Source organism: Aulonocara sp. 'chitande type north' Nkhata Bay, linkage group LG3, assembly GCF_057382095.1.
Source record: "Aulonocara sp. 'chitande type north' Nkhata Bay isolate Kocher_YH1m ecotype deep benthic linkage group LG3, A_spYH_male_GT1.1, whole genome shotgun sequence".
Lineage (NCBI taxonomy): Eukaryota > Metazoa > Chordata > Actinopteri > Cichliformes > Cichlidae > Aulonocara > Aulonocara sp. 'chitande type north' Nkhata Bay.
In genome coordinates, this window is record NC_141346.1 from 33781863 (window position 1) to 33797244 (window position 15382).

Below are 15382 nucleotides of genomic sequence, written 5' to 3' on the forward strand. Positions count from 1 at the left end.
GCTCAGCAGGTCGCCTGCTAACTCGAAGCTCCATGGTTTGAGCCTCAACTCCTCTAGTCTACACGCCGAAGTATCGTTGGACAAAATACTGAATGTCCATTGGAGTGTAAGTGTGTGAGGGTTAGGTGAAAGTGCTTAAGCACAGATTTAAAAAAGTAATACAGAGAACATTTCATGTGAATGAGTTACATTGTGGATTCTCTGAGTGATATCTGACTTTATAACAGGTTTATTTTTATTGTTTGTTTATTATTTATTTATGTCCCCATGAGTAACACACACACACACACACACACACACACACACACACACACACACACACACACACACACACACCGAGAGAGAGGGCGTTCTATTTGTTATTGCTTAAAACTACAACTCCCAGGTGCTGGAGCTTCTCACAGGCTGTTCCGTGACTGCGCAGTGGCACATAGACAGCGCAGTGAGTGTGCAGCTTCCATCTGGTGGCAATATTCTTCAATAAACAAATAAATTCTTAATAATAATAATGAAAATACTCACAGTATTGTTTGTTTTTCCTCATCCATAAGTCATATTTTCAGTTAGTTTCCTCACAATTACGATCTAACAACCAAACATTTTGACTTTTTGGTCAAAATGTTGTTAGAGAAACTAACTTCTGTAAGTTTTTTCAATATTCAGGGTTTTTTTTTTTTTTTTGGTCTTTAAACTGTGCAAATAAAATTAGTCTTTGTGTGTTTTATTATCCGTTACTTTGATGACGTCAGCAGACTGTTACAGTACATAAATCCAGTTTTCCCTACATATAAGTAGGATGCTCTCTTACAGAGGCATAATGCAGCTTCTGGGCGTTAATATTATGATACATGGAGGTTTACTGTTATGTGCCCTCCCCTCTAAAAGCCGTGCCGCCTCCCGGTGTTGCGCCTCTGCGCGCTCCTTTACGGTAGTGGTACTGATGCGGGATGAGTCAGGCTATATGATGCTGCTGCCATTTCATCAGCAGCGAAAGCCTCCAAACCCCGAGCAAACACAGAAACGATACCGCGGGATTTCCCTCTCACAGCCTCGTAGACATCCTCTCAGCTCGGAGGCTCGAAACAGAGTACAGAGGCCTGCTCGCAGTTTATTCGCGGCTCCGAGCGAAAGCGCAAGATCCCTTTTTTCTGGTCGCACCTGCACTTGGATGCGTTTTTCTCCTTTCAGCATTCAATCGGGCCTGACATTAAGGAGGAAGTCAGCCCTGAGTCCTCAGGGGCCTGCCGCTCACCAGCCTCTGTGATCCAGCTTCCACACAAACATCGAGGTTTCGCCGCTTTTGGGTTGTTTTTGCGGCTCCCTGAGCATCGATCCCCCGGACTAGCCTGTATCATGGAGCCCTCAGCAGCCTGAACAGCGTGACAAGAGCGACCATTCTGTCCCGAAGCACTCCACTGCTGCTCCAAGTAGGCTGTTTTCCTCTACTGTTTTATCTCCGTGTCTTTGTGGTGTCGCGATAAAAGCGATGGCTGATTAAACCGAAATGACTATTTCCAGGCCTTTAGATTGCTTTGCATGGATGTGATTGAAATTCATAATAGCAAGAAAAGTCGCCTTTGGAAGAAACATCGTTGTCTGTTGTTTGATAAACAACATCAAATCGATGATAAGTCGTGATTTTGCGCACAAACTCACCTCAAACACGGATAAATTTACGCAAATAAATAAATGAAGCAATGGGATCAATAACAACCCCCACCCCCCTACGCATGTAATCATGTCAGTCTGAACCGCAGCCATCTGTAAATGCCGGATATGTGAAACCCTGCGTGTCGTGTCGAACCCACGAGCTGCCCATCCCGGCGCGAGAGCCCATCAGGCTGCTATTCAGCAGGGATTCAGCCTCTAATGTTTGCATACCTCCCGAGCTACGCAACCTGACTCCACAGAGACGCGCATGGGGTGATGGGAGGCCGCGTGCTCGCCTGATGGCCTGGTCGGGAACAGCTGTATTGTGAGGATCTGTAGGGGACAGGGCTGCTGTACAGAGAGCAGCATAGCTTATGTTATCAAATCCCTTAAGTCACATATTTCAGGAGACGTTTTGCCTCTTAAAAGAGAAAACAGAGCTGAATGGACTAAATAAACATAGTTCAGGATTGAATTACTATTTCAGTTTACATTTTTCTGCAAACCCTTAATGATCTGATATATTTAATGTCGTATACCATGTGCAGAATATGCATGAGTAAATATATACCTGTTCAACTGGCACATTAACAAGAATATCTAACCAGCAGCAGCTCAGTGCATTCAAGCATGTAGACGTGGTCAAGACAACCGGCCGAAGGTCAGACTGAGCATCAGAAAGAGAAAGAAAGGGGATTTAAGCGACTTTGAACATGGTGGTGTTGCTCGTGCCTGATGTTTGAGTATTTCAGAAACTGCTGGGATTTTCCCACACAGCCATCTTTAGGGTTTACAGAGCAGCGGCAGTTGTCTGCGTGAAAATGCCTTGTTGGTCAGAGGAGAATGATCAGAATGCTCAAATAACCACACGTTGCGAGCAGAAAAGCTTCTCTGAATGGTCTACAGCAGCAGAAGACCACATTGGATGTCACTCCTTACAGCTAAGAGCAGAAAACTGAGGCTGAAATCCACACAGTCACACAAACAACAGAAGACAGGGACAATAGAAGATTGAAAAGATGTTCTCTGCTTTGTGTCTTCATTTTTATGCTTTGACATTCAAATAATAAGGTCAGAATTTGGTGCAGACAACATGAAAGTATGGATCCATCACAGCTTGGATCACCAGTTTTGGATGATGGTGATGTAATGGTGTGCTGGATGTTTTCTTGACACCCTTTGGTCCCTTTAGTAGTCAGATTGTTACATTAATATATTTATTATATTATTTTAAGACATGCTTTAACATGTCACCACCTGTTTAGAGTGGTATTTGTTATTGTGTAGCAATCAGAATCGAATTTGGATCGAAGAATTATTTTGTATGAGAAGTGGCATGGAGCAAAGAGCAGATAATTACATTTGAAAGGTAGAGGAGTCAAAATAAAGTCACACGAACTATTGGAAACATTGGGCACATTTCAAAACCCCATCTATAACTGAAGAACTTAAATGTAGTTAGTTACCTGTGACTGGTTTAATTATAGCTGCAAGAAAAATCAGTCCAATCAAAGCAGTTGGTTATATTTGTAATTATATCCCCCCCCCCCCCCCCCTCTGAAAAAAGCAGGCTTTGATTAAATCAACAGTTGATGCCATCAAGTGACTAAAGAAGCGTAAGAGGATTCCTCCTTATACCCTGTGGTGTTAATCATATCACACAGGCATGTGAGCAAATTACCAGTCGAAGGTAGCGACAATAGCTAACAATATCAACAGTATTGATATTGTTAGCTTATGTTTCTATTTGTTTATTCCTGCTCTGTCCACTCTGCTGTTTCTCATCTAATCTTATCTTATGTGCTCATTGCCTCTCACTCAGTGCTGCAGAAATGAGCCCTAAAGCCCAGAAACATGTTTCTGGGCCTGCAATCTTAAAACAGATGTTTACAATCCTCTTGAGTTTGTTCATATTAACCGTGGAAAGTGAAAAATACCAGGTTATAATATAAAAAGTCTACAAATGAACAATTAAAAAAAACACCACTGGACGTCCATTTACATCATATGTGGCCACAGAAGTAAAAGTAAAAGTCATCTTACTTCCTGCGCTTGGATTAAGGCTTCAAAAATTATAGCTGTGTGAGTTTGTGAAGATAATCCTGCAGAATGAGACTTGTAAATATCGCAACCTTTTATTAATTTTAGTGATTATTTCTTGTGATTATCCCCAAAAATCCCATCGACTTTTCATCAAGGGAGCCCGGGTATTTCTAAGTATCCAGGCTGGTCTGCAAAAACCCTCCAAAACTCATTATTTTGTCACCCTGTGGGAGCTTGGACATTGCAGCTCAAAGAACAGGAAGTGAAGGGTCAGATGGTAGCATTTGGTTTGCAAAGAAACAACCACGCTTAAACCAAGAAGAACAGTAAGATGTGCACTTAAACAAACAATCTAATGTTGTTTGTTGATTCCTCTCTTCCCTCGCCTCCTCCCTCCCTCCCTCTCTCTCTCTCTCCCTCCCTCTGTCTCTCTCACATGTTTGTGCACCAACAGCTCGTACCACAGCAAGTAGACCAACACTTACAAGCGCACCGGGGAGAGCTGCAGACCAAGCTAAGTCATGGAGGCAATATGGCTCTATCAGTTCCGGCTGATCGTCATCGGGGACTCCACGGTGGGAAAGTCATGTCTGATCCGGCGGTTCACGGAGGGTCGCTTCGCCCAAGTGTCCGACCCGACCGTCGGGGTGGACTTCTTCTCCCGCCTGGTGGAGATCGAGCCGGGCAAGAGGATCAAGCTGCAGATCTGGGACACCGCTGGTCAGGAGCGCTTCAGGTAAGTGTGTGTCTGGAGCTTTACAACGAGTCTGCGTTTAATGTGGTGTTATTTCCTTTACATCTTTATGGAAATATTATTTAAATTTACTGGAGGTGACGCATGGTAATTTAAGAATATTTGTTTAGCAGGAGAGGATGTGTTTATATGCAGCAGAAATAGTGACATGTGTGCAGGGTGTGTCAGGAGCTATCAGTGTTGTGGTTTGTGTCGTTTTGGGTAATTAAGAACCATGTAAGCGCTCAGAACTAGACAAACACAGCCTGGATGTCTCAGAACGTGAACCAGCAATAATTTGCACAAAGAAAGCTGGCATTCAAATGAGCTCCAGGGTCATGTGCTCAGAGAAAACAACCAGAGCGTTTGTTTCTAAAAAGAAAACAGTTGCAGGTGTTGCTAAAACCTGATAGTCGTCATTTTGGTGCTCCAGGCGACTCTGAAGTGAAGTGAACTGCCTTTACAGAGAAAAAAAGCTCTCAGTTTTTTTTCAGATGGTGTGTTTACATGGTCATAGTCAGATTACACAAACCTATGGTGTGTAATATGGTGTAATAAAGGTGTAATAAAGGAGAAAGAACAAAGAGTAGTTTAGTAGTTAACACAGGTCCCACAGTGCTGCAAACTACTTCCAGAGGTGCAATCACATACAGAAATGCAAATAGTGGCTGTTGTTGTCGTGTCCCAGTATCCCCTCCTTAGTTCCCAATCCCTGTTGTGGTCATTTTTTTCCAGAAAAACACATTTGTCGATTTCTTTTTTACATTCCCGCACGTCCAATAGTTTCGACAATCCCCTTCCAGGAAATTGCTGACAACAGCGAGGCTGCTGTTGTTATTCTTTCACTGATAAGTTCAAAAACTGTGATGAGAAAATACCCAGAAATGCACAGGAGGAATCAACAGGACTGAACAGGTCAATCACAGTAGTTGCAGACTGCATAACTGTACTTTGCTGCGTATTTTCAGAGAGCATGCCAGTGTAGGGGTTTGCAGTTATGACCTAGATTTAACACCAAAGTATTAAACCTCTCTCAGACTGATTGAGATAGGGAAATTATTTTTAACTAATGAAAGAGTTAAACACACATTTTATTAAATGGGAGTCTTTGAAATGCCAAGTATGTCATGTAAAATGTACATGTAAAAATATGTAACTGACTAGGAAGCTAGCGTTTAATATGCATCCTGCGATTAAAGCTGAGATTTTCATGCTGAATGTCCTGACACAAGCCCAAAGTGAACCAGGGAGCTTTGGGTTATTAAGTCAATTTGTAAACAAGTATGCACTTATTTATTTTATTTAAGGAATCAAGCGATCAGCAAGTCTGTTGTAGCTGAAATGCGATGACCAATTTAAATTTTTATTTCAATCATTTCAATTTACTCATTTTATTAAAATCTTTATATTTTTAAGTGTTTTTATTTCTCATGCACACTCTGAAGTTTTCTAGTGTTCATTTGAACTGTCACATCATCTTTCAAATGTCTGTGTGCCAAGCTAATTGATCAAAATGCTGATTTAATATGTTAGATTAAAGATGTTTCTCCATCAGAACAGAACCTAGAGTACATGAAGGGTAAAAAAGGGTAACGCATAGCTATAATAATGTATGCCTCATAGCGGGAAAGCACTTTCACACATGCACGCACACACACAGCACAGCTCATCATCCTAACAGAAGAGGACCGGTCTCACCTGTCACCATGATGAAAATCTCTATAGCAACCGCAGCAAGTCCCTCCGAGAACGAAGGATGTCTCAGACCTTTTTCAGCCCGAACACCACGAGGCCTTTTCCTAGAAATAAATCTGTGATACAGTGACTTTTCTTAGAAGCACTTCACACAGATAAGTAGCACTTCACTTCTCAGATGATTTCCTTTGAATTTATGTATCATGAAATCATTTTTTAGTTTCGTATGCTAGCAATCAGATTTTCTCTAATATAATATAATATAATATAATATAATATAATATAATATAATATAATATAATATAATATAATATAATATAATATAATAAAAAACAGTAAGCCATTCTCTGACAGGTTTATGAAAGTGTGTTTGGTGAGAAAAAAGAACAGCATTTGAGAATATGGACAATTTTGACTTTGTGTTATTGGTTTTTGGATGAGAGCTGTGATGTCCGTGACACAACCTAGTTGATTATCTTTCAACTTAGGATATTGAAAAACTTTAAAGTCGTGGAGGAGCTGGCAGCAGTGCACTCAGTGAAAGAGACAACAACAGGAAGTGATTTGTTAATGGGGCTAAGTCCAGGCTTAGATAGGCTTGGGCTGCAATAGGATAACTGGCAGGTGTTATGATCAATATGTCTATAAATCTGGGAAAAATGTCCAACAATTTGAGTTGGGTGCAAGATAAAGTGATTAACAACTGAATACGGCACTGAATAAAAGATAGTTTGTTACACTTTTGATGGGGGAGGAGACTGAACATGGTGACATAGGCTGCCACACAGCTGTCAGGTGGCTCAGCCTGAGCAAAGAGTGTGGAAACTGAGAGCAGAATTTCAAGAGTTTGTTGAGAAGAAGAAAGTCAAAGACATCCTAGAGCTCAAATGCAGAATGGAAAGACTAAAGACCTAAAAACCATATTTGCATTTGAAATGCTCATGACGAGGTTGTAGCTTCTTCAAAGCTAGTTGGAGAACAGCATTTTTATTCACATGCCAACAGTGAAGATGCTTCATGTTCTCCTTGAAGAAGTTTTATAAATTGAGATATAGATCCTCTCTCAGTGATGTTTTCCCACAAGGATCCAACTCAGATATTGAACCTGACTTTAATGCACTTGTTGAAGCCTGTCAATTGGTAGACCCACAAAACCCCTATACAGGAAGTTGATTCCGGCGCTCTGATAAAGAAAAGTCTTGATCCCGGATCCTGTGAGTCTTTCCCAGTAGATAATGCAGGGTTCTTCAGCTGATGTGGATGAAGGGACTCGTCCAGCCTGACTGCCTTGAACAAGCAGGTGTCTTCCCTGCTTGTCCTGGTATGAAAAAACTCAAGTAGCCTTGCAGGTCAAATTTATCAGGAATTTCCTTTGAGTCTTGGCAAAGGATAAGCACACAAAAAAGAGAATAATCAGATTACATGAATTCTACTTATTGAAGTAACTCACTCTAAGCTAATGTTCATGTTGTTCCTATCTTTGGAACAGAGGTTGGTGGTGAGATGGACACTTCCAGCACTGAAGATGTGCTTAGTGCTCTGTTAATGGTAATAATCAGGAATGCAGGATTCCTTGATAAGTCCCACATCTTCACAGAGGAAACCTTGAAAGTCTTGAGAATCTGCAATCCACTTGGAAAATGATTAAAGTCCAAATCCTTCACAGAATTATAATCCAACATGGCAAAGATGATGATGAGCAGAAATAAAGCCAAATCCAAGTCCGATCTGTAAGTCCAGTCCACCATAGCGCTTCTGCTGGAATTTCCAACGGTGAACTTCTGGAACTGCTCATCTCGCAGGGCGCCAGAGACGGACCCAGAACGCCTCCTGGCATCCCAGTTTATTCTTTGTCAAGTGCCCACTCACTCCACTTCTCTCTATAATAACTAGTCAACCAATCAGGTGTTTACATAAGATTCACTGATCTTCAGCCCCACCTTATCACTCACTCTTTATCTCTCTCTTTAAGTATGGAAAATGTCATTACATTGGAACAAGTCACCCACATGAGCCCACATGCATACTGTACTTACTAAAGGTGTATTAATCAGCTGGTAATATTAATTTTATAGCACTGTGTATCTGCCAACATTTATAAAATCAGTAGGTACAAAGAGGCTTGAGGCTGAAAACTATGAACAGAGGAGATGGACAGATGAACTGTTTCCTTTGTTTTTCCCCTATAATTGTTGGTAATAACAGAAATAGAGGACATTATCAGCCTAATAATTTATCTACATGCAGCAAACAAGAATTTAATCATAAATTTATTCATTTGTCACTTGTTTGTCTGGTTATCAGTGGCACAGACTGCACCCAGATAATCCTTCAGTTATTACACTATGGTTGACTAAAGTAGCTGTTTTAGGAAAATATTTAAAAGCCACTATTTTGGGAACTTGTGACGCAGCAGTCCTTGCTTGTTTTAATCCACCACACAGTCCTCTGTTCACTTCTTCTCCACCAGCGATGCAGATCTCTTAGTCATTGTTGTTTCATCTGCGTGGTTCTTGCTTCTAAAAATACATATAAACTATGTGTGTGTCCGATCAAATGAATCACTCTCCGGCTCAGGTTTTTCTGCTATCCACTCCTCCTCTCTTACTGTCTCCTCTCTGTCAGCAACTCCTCCCTTCTTCCTCTTTCAAGACACGTCTCTCTTTCCGTCTCCAGCTTAAGCCTCTAATTGTCCTTCCAGTTATATTTATATTCGCATGCAGTCTGTGAGGAAGAGAGAGAGACGTCATGAGGCAGTCGATGTGTCCCTGCGTGCATGCAGGTTGTCGCATCTCGTCAAAATCTAGCAGCACTTTTCCTCCCTGTCAGATTGCGTAGAGGAGTTACAGTTATATAAACCACAAATCCAGTTTCCACTTGGTATTAAAATGATACCCTAATGACACCTCCATCTTCCTCTGCGTTCACACCTCCTTTCGTTAGGTTTATCTGTTTTATTACTAATATGGCTTATTTTTCTATTCATCCTGAACATATAATGGGTATGTTTATTTTTAAAATCAAGAGAAAAATGTATAAAGTGCAGGGTGTTTGTGATGTACAAGCTGCGTGTCTGGCTAACCAGCTTAACTGCTGCATCAAAGACTTAATGTTTTTTGAGGTAGACGAAAAATCGCTGCAGGAATAATTTGTAATTAATGTATTTCACACAGTAGTTCTGGATTTTTAGCAGTTCACTACAAATGTTTATACAATCCAAACTAAGGACAGTGTTACCCAAGATGAGTTATCCAATATGTCCTGTCTGTTATTAGTTTTTTTCTGTTGAAACTTTTTAATAAAAATAGTTTAACAATATATTAATACTTTAGTTGCTTACACAGACCCAGAGATTCCCCGACCGGCTGTGAGTAGTTGTTGGAGGTTGTTTTGCAGGTACAGTAGTGCAAAATTGGTATGTAGTGCTGCACCGAAATCCTCCTTGCAGCTGCTTTGGTCACCACCTGATTGCTGTGGTTACCTGTAGTTTGCATGGAAGACTCTACTCACCATGCAGGGGAAACTGTGAAAAGTGTGCTGCAGTAAATTTGAAGGAAAAACTTTTATTTGAATGATAAATTTCTAAGTTTCACTACAGCTTGGGGAGTAAATGGTGAACGTTTGCAAACAAATTGGTACCTTCGAGCAAAACTACAGGCAACCATGTTAGCTAACAGGCGAGCCAGGATACAGCAGTCTTCTGTACCTACAAAGCTGTTTTAAAATAAATCTGCTGAAAACATTAAAATGTAATTTAGTGTTAAATAAATCCACGGAGCTAAAAGGTGCTTAAATAACTAACTTGCTACAGTTTCTAAATTTAGCCTCATTTATTAAAATTACAATCAGTGTTTAAAACAATTTGCTGAAACAGTGATGTTACACCCTCGGTCACAACTGGTGTTGAAGTGATTTCTGTACACAACAATGATCCTGACTCAGAGTCTAATAAAAAATTACATATATTTTTTGCACTAAGAAAGTTAAATGCTGTTGAAACCAGATTTGATGTCTCCTCTCCATCATCAAGGCTTTGTGAATGTAATAAATGTAGTTATTAAGACTATTTCTCATTTTACTCTTAACTCATCTGCATCACACATGTGATCAAAATGGTTAGCAAGAGAAAACTTATCTGTTAAAGTGATTATAAATGGCTTGTTTGCATGCTAATGCTAGCTCTGTTTCCATGCAAAGCAGATTGTAACTGCTCTAAGAACTCCTGTCACTTTCCTGTCGAAGACCAGAGGTTTATCCACAATATGCAACTGTAAGCTGCTACTGACTACAATAGCTTGACTGCAAGCAGAGTTAATCCTGCTTCCAGAGATGATTACCAGCTTCGACCACAAGATCGCAGTGATTTTAGGATTGGATACAGTTGAATACAAGACTTATGAGAAAACACAGAGATGAAAATAGATTTTTACATTTTTATTTATTTGTAAATTTTGCTGGACAAGCAGAACTTGCTTTGCTTGACCAACAGAACTCGATTTATTTTCTTTGTGAACTTCATACATGTTCTTTGCAAACAGAAAGTATATCCACTGGCCACTGCTTTATCTGTTTAACTTCATATAATCAAATTCTTGTGCGTTTATTATAGTTGGTGAAATAACTGCATGTAGGATTATGTTAAATGCTTCCCTCTATTTTATGTCCTTTCCAGGTCTATTACCAGGGCTTACTACCGTAACTCTGTGGGTGGGCTTCTCCTCTTTGACATCACCAATCGCCGATCTTTCCAGAATGTCCATGACTGGCTGGAGGAGGCTCGTAGTCATGTCCAGCCACATAGCATCGTATTTCTATTGGTGGGCCACAAGTGTGATCTGGAGGCACAGCGGCAGGTGTGTACACTGTAAAGTAGATTAAAACTGGATCAAAACAAGCACTTTCCCCTGTTGTGAAAGGTTACGCACTATGCAATACAACAAAGTCACAGTTTTGAAAATAACTTTTTTGTTCACATTTATTTATTTGTTTTTGTTTGCACTTATTTTGTTCAGAGGCACAGTTTATTGTCTTGGGTCAGTAGGCAGACAGAAATAAAAATATATCCCCTCTGAAAATTAGACAGCATAACACCACATCTACATTAATATCCCACCATCGTGAGAGCAGGAATAAAATGAAATGAACGAGGAAATTATGCAACATTTCCCATATTAGCCACTTACCCCTATCTTGATCTGCCCACTTTCATAACTTTGTGTTAGAGGGCTCGTTTACCAGCTTTTCAGTTGCCATCATAAATTGGTCAATAATGCTTCAGCTTTATTTTGTAACAGGACTGAACAGTCATTATCTGTGAGTGTGGAATCAGGCCTATCAGCAGAATAACACACTTCAGAGTAACTGGAGACTCTGTGACCTTTGGAGTGAAATAGATGTTACATGTAAAATTAAAAATTTAAACTGTTCTGTGCAATATGCAATATCAGTGCGCTCAAGTTCAAGGAGTGTTTTAGCCTCTTATTGGTTTGGGATTTTTAGTTGTGCTGGGTTAGCTTAGGGCATGTCACAATATGATGCATAATAATGTCTTGATGTGGAAATATGCAGCTGAAGTAGTCACTCAAATTTGACTTTGTGTGCGAATGGCAGTCCAATCCAATAAAAACCTACAGCTTGTCTTCTTAGTCCTTGCACTTCCTGATAAGACCATTTGTTGTTGAATTGCTGTCGTGGCACTCAAATGTGTTTTACAGCCACTACAGGAGATAGCGTCATTAACTCACTTAGCTCATTTGATCTTGTAGGTGACCCGCCAAGAAGCAGAGAAACTGGCTGGGGCGTATGGGATGCGCTATGTTGAGACGTCAGCCCGTGACGCCATCAATGTGGAACACGCCTTCACTGAGCTGACCAGAGACATCTTCGCCCTGGTTCGGTCTGGTGACATCACCATCCAGGAGGGCTGGGAGGGTGTGAAGAGTGGGTTTGTGCCCAATGTGGTTCACTCATCCGAGGAAGTGACCAAGAGTGACCGCCGCTGTCTCTGTTGATCTGGGAAGACTGAAGATAGGGGAGTGAAGTGGATCAGAGAGGGGTAGCTGACGGACTGAGGTGTCAGCCCTCTGACTGAAAACTGGTGGTAACCCTCGTTGTTCTTTCTTAGAAAAGACACAGAAAGGGATGTTTGGCATATTTTAACAAAAAGGCTGGTAGATCATGGAGAAGAACACCTTGAATGTGGGTGTAAGACTAAAAATGGTTGCGCCCATTAAAGATGCTCATTTGAGGGCTCCCTTTTCTTTTGTTTTGGGCTTCTTTCCTGAATAAACCTCCCTTGCAAAAGCCTTAGAAAGATGATCCATTTCATGTTTCTTCCTCCGTTTAAGTCTTCGGTCACCTCTCTGCTCCCTAGCCTTCTCCTCTCAATATGCAATTACACGATCGCACTGAAAGCTATCACTCCTACGTTAGTGTCCAACATCTTTTTCAGCATTTTCAGTGTAGTGTACTTAGATTCAACCTCATTGATTATTTGATTAGCATCTACAGTACTGTGCCAAAATCTTGAGTCAGCCTAATGTTTTAAATATTGTGTTTGGAAAATAGGAAATAGTTGCAATAATGTCCTAAAATGTGCAAATACACAATCCCAAGACTATCCCACTCTGCTTCAGTTATGTTAAGATCCGTGCTCTGGGGAGGCCAGTCCATGACTGATATTGCTCCACTGTGTACTTTTCTATCCGGGTATATTTGTACTGCATAGGAAGTGCTTTTGGGATCATTGTCATGCTGAAAATGCAGATGCTTTCCAGATGATATTGAGTGGTGGATCATAGCATTTATTTTGACAAAATCTCCAACACCACTGGCTGGAATGCGCCCCAAACCATGGCAGAGCCTCCATCATGTTTTACTGATGGCTCTTGGCACTCACTGTTGTACTTCTCTACTGATGTCCTTTGCACATGTGAGAATTTGAACCAAAAATGTGAAATTTGGATTCAATGGTCAATAGTTCAGTGGCTTAACAACAACCCCCCCCCCACCCCTGAAAGACCTTCAGAAAGGCTGGACAACTATTGCTCGAGACCACATAAAAAAATGACAAGAAAATCTGGCTCCATGAAAGCAAAACATAGAGAAATGAGAGGCTACTCAAGATTTCTGCACATTACTCTATCTCCACTTTCAACCATCAAAGCTCAATGGAGACGTCCTGGAGGTCCTAAATATATAAAACGTGATTTTGTTGCTATTTTATTTGACTTTGAAGCAGTTTAGGCCTCCTGTAAGCTCAGTGACATTGACTACATGGTTACATCCACTATCATTTTGCTAAACACCATACTGCACATCCAGTTTCTAATGGACTCCTCAAGCAAGAAAAGTCAACGTGTACAGCTGTGTAACCCAGGTGGATTCTTGTAAAAATTTTGTGCTGGTTTACCTTTCAATGAGACACTTTTTAAGGTGGATTAACAGGAGTGAAATGGAGCCAAACAGCACCTTAGTAACCAAGTTCGTCTTAAATGTGGTACCATTTGGGGCATTTGAAGAAGGAAAACAAGCGACCTAGGCAAAAGAAACAGATACATTGGAAAGAGATGCATTGAAGGGAAATGGACTCCACAAAAGAACCACATTACCCACAATGCAAGACGAGACAGACAGAACTGAAGCTTCTAATACAGGGGATACTATTTTTTTTTCTGAGCAAGTAGTATACAATTTTTTTAATGTGTGTGGGTAAGTGTATCATATCTAACTTTTGTTTTTAATTTAACACAAAGCTTCAAGTGGATGTCACTGCCATGATTACTTGAGTTATACTATTTATAAGATGGCCATGAGGGTAGATTTAAAACAAAGGGGAACATTTGAGATCTCAAATGACTATATTTCAAACAGTCTGAATTTGAATGTGGATATATAATCATTCAAATGTTGTTAAAATATGTTTATGTGTGACCTAGAGGTTTAAGAACGTGAAGTTTTAGCCACATTTAGCCCAATTTTACTATAATTTTAATCTTGATGCAAAATTCAGTATTTGTGGGTTACTTGAATGATTAAATCACAGCTGTCTGCTTTATGTTATATTTATTTTTGAGGGATACCTTTAGTAAATTTCTTTAAAAGGCTTAAATAAGAAATAATTACATCATCATTAAGACCAGAGGTACAGCTACTTTGCCATGAATGGAAATACTGACCTAGCTACAATAACAAATTTTTATTTCTGCACATTTTTGTACAACTTAAGCGAGAAATAAGATGTTAACGTTTTGCACAGAGACTAGCTTTCACCCTATTTTGACTGCTAAGCTAAGCTAACAGCTGCTAGCCTCATCGGTCCTTTGACTGAACATATTCTGCAAAAAAACCGATTGCTTTTAAAGTAATTTTACTCTTAAATTAATATTATTATTTTACACTATTAGTTTTTTTTTAAAATACCAGACAACAAACAAAACAGTGAGTAGAGAAAATCAGCAGGTAACCTTTTTGCCATTTATATGACATGTTCTGCAGAAATCAGCACTGGACTAAATATAATACTCTGCTTACCCTGACCTACATACCCACACCAGTCACTTTGTTAGGTACACTTGTTCAGATACCCGTTAATGAAAATATTTAACCAGCCAATTGTGTTGCAAAAATGCAATCCATTTTAGGTGTGTAGACACGGTCAAGACAACCTGCTAAAGTATAAACTGAGTGTGTTAATAAAATAAAGATATCTGATCCCAACATAGGGTTGGAGTTACATGTTAGACTGCCTTTAGTGTGCACTATGAGAATGGGAGAGAAAGTTAATTTGACTTTGAACATGGCATAGTTGTTGCTGCCATGTAGACCATCTGATTATTTCTGTTGCTCTACTGAGTTTATAGAGATTGATGAGTGTGGCGGGGCGTGGCCTGCGGTGCCGTGCAGAGGAGGCGGACGCACCGCCACAATGAGAAAAAGAGAAAATATCCAGTGAGCTTGAGTGAAAATGCCTTGTTGAAGTCAGAGCTCAGAGGAAAATGGACAGACTGCTTCGAGCTCACAGGAATTCAACAGTAAACCACCCGGTACAACCAAAGGATGCAGAAGACCATCTCTAAATGATCAGTGTGGAGTACAGCAGCAGAAGACCACACTGGCTGCCATTTTTGTAGACTAAGAACAGTAAGATAAGGTTACAATCCACACAGGCAAAGTTAGATGATGGAAAATTCGAAAACTGCTACCTGGTCTGATGAGTCTTTATATCTTTTGTGAGATCCGTATGTTAGGGTCCCAATTTGC

At 40.3% G+C, this 15382-nt stretch overlaps 1 protein-coding gene across 1 annotated transcript; it reads left to right on the plus strand.

The window, feature by feature from the left end:
- Positions 1 to 920: 920 nt before the first annotated feature.
- Positions 921 to 14993, plus strand: rab39bb (RAB39B, member RAS oncogene family b). The gene is made up of 4 exons (XM_086277318.1): positions 921 to 1427; positions 4148 to 4429; positions 10794 to 10974; positions 11887 to 14993. The coding sequence occupies exons 2-4, from the start codon at positions 4215 to 4217 to the stop codon at positions 12130 to 12132; spliced, it is 642 nt and encodes a 213-aa protein (XP_086133444.1). The 5' UTR covers positions 921 to 1427; positions 4148 to 4214; the 3' UTR covers positions 12133 to 14993.
- The last annotated feature ends 389 nt before the right edge of the window (positions 14994 to 15382 follow it).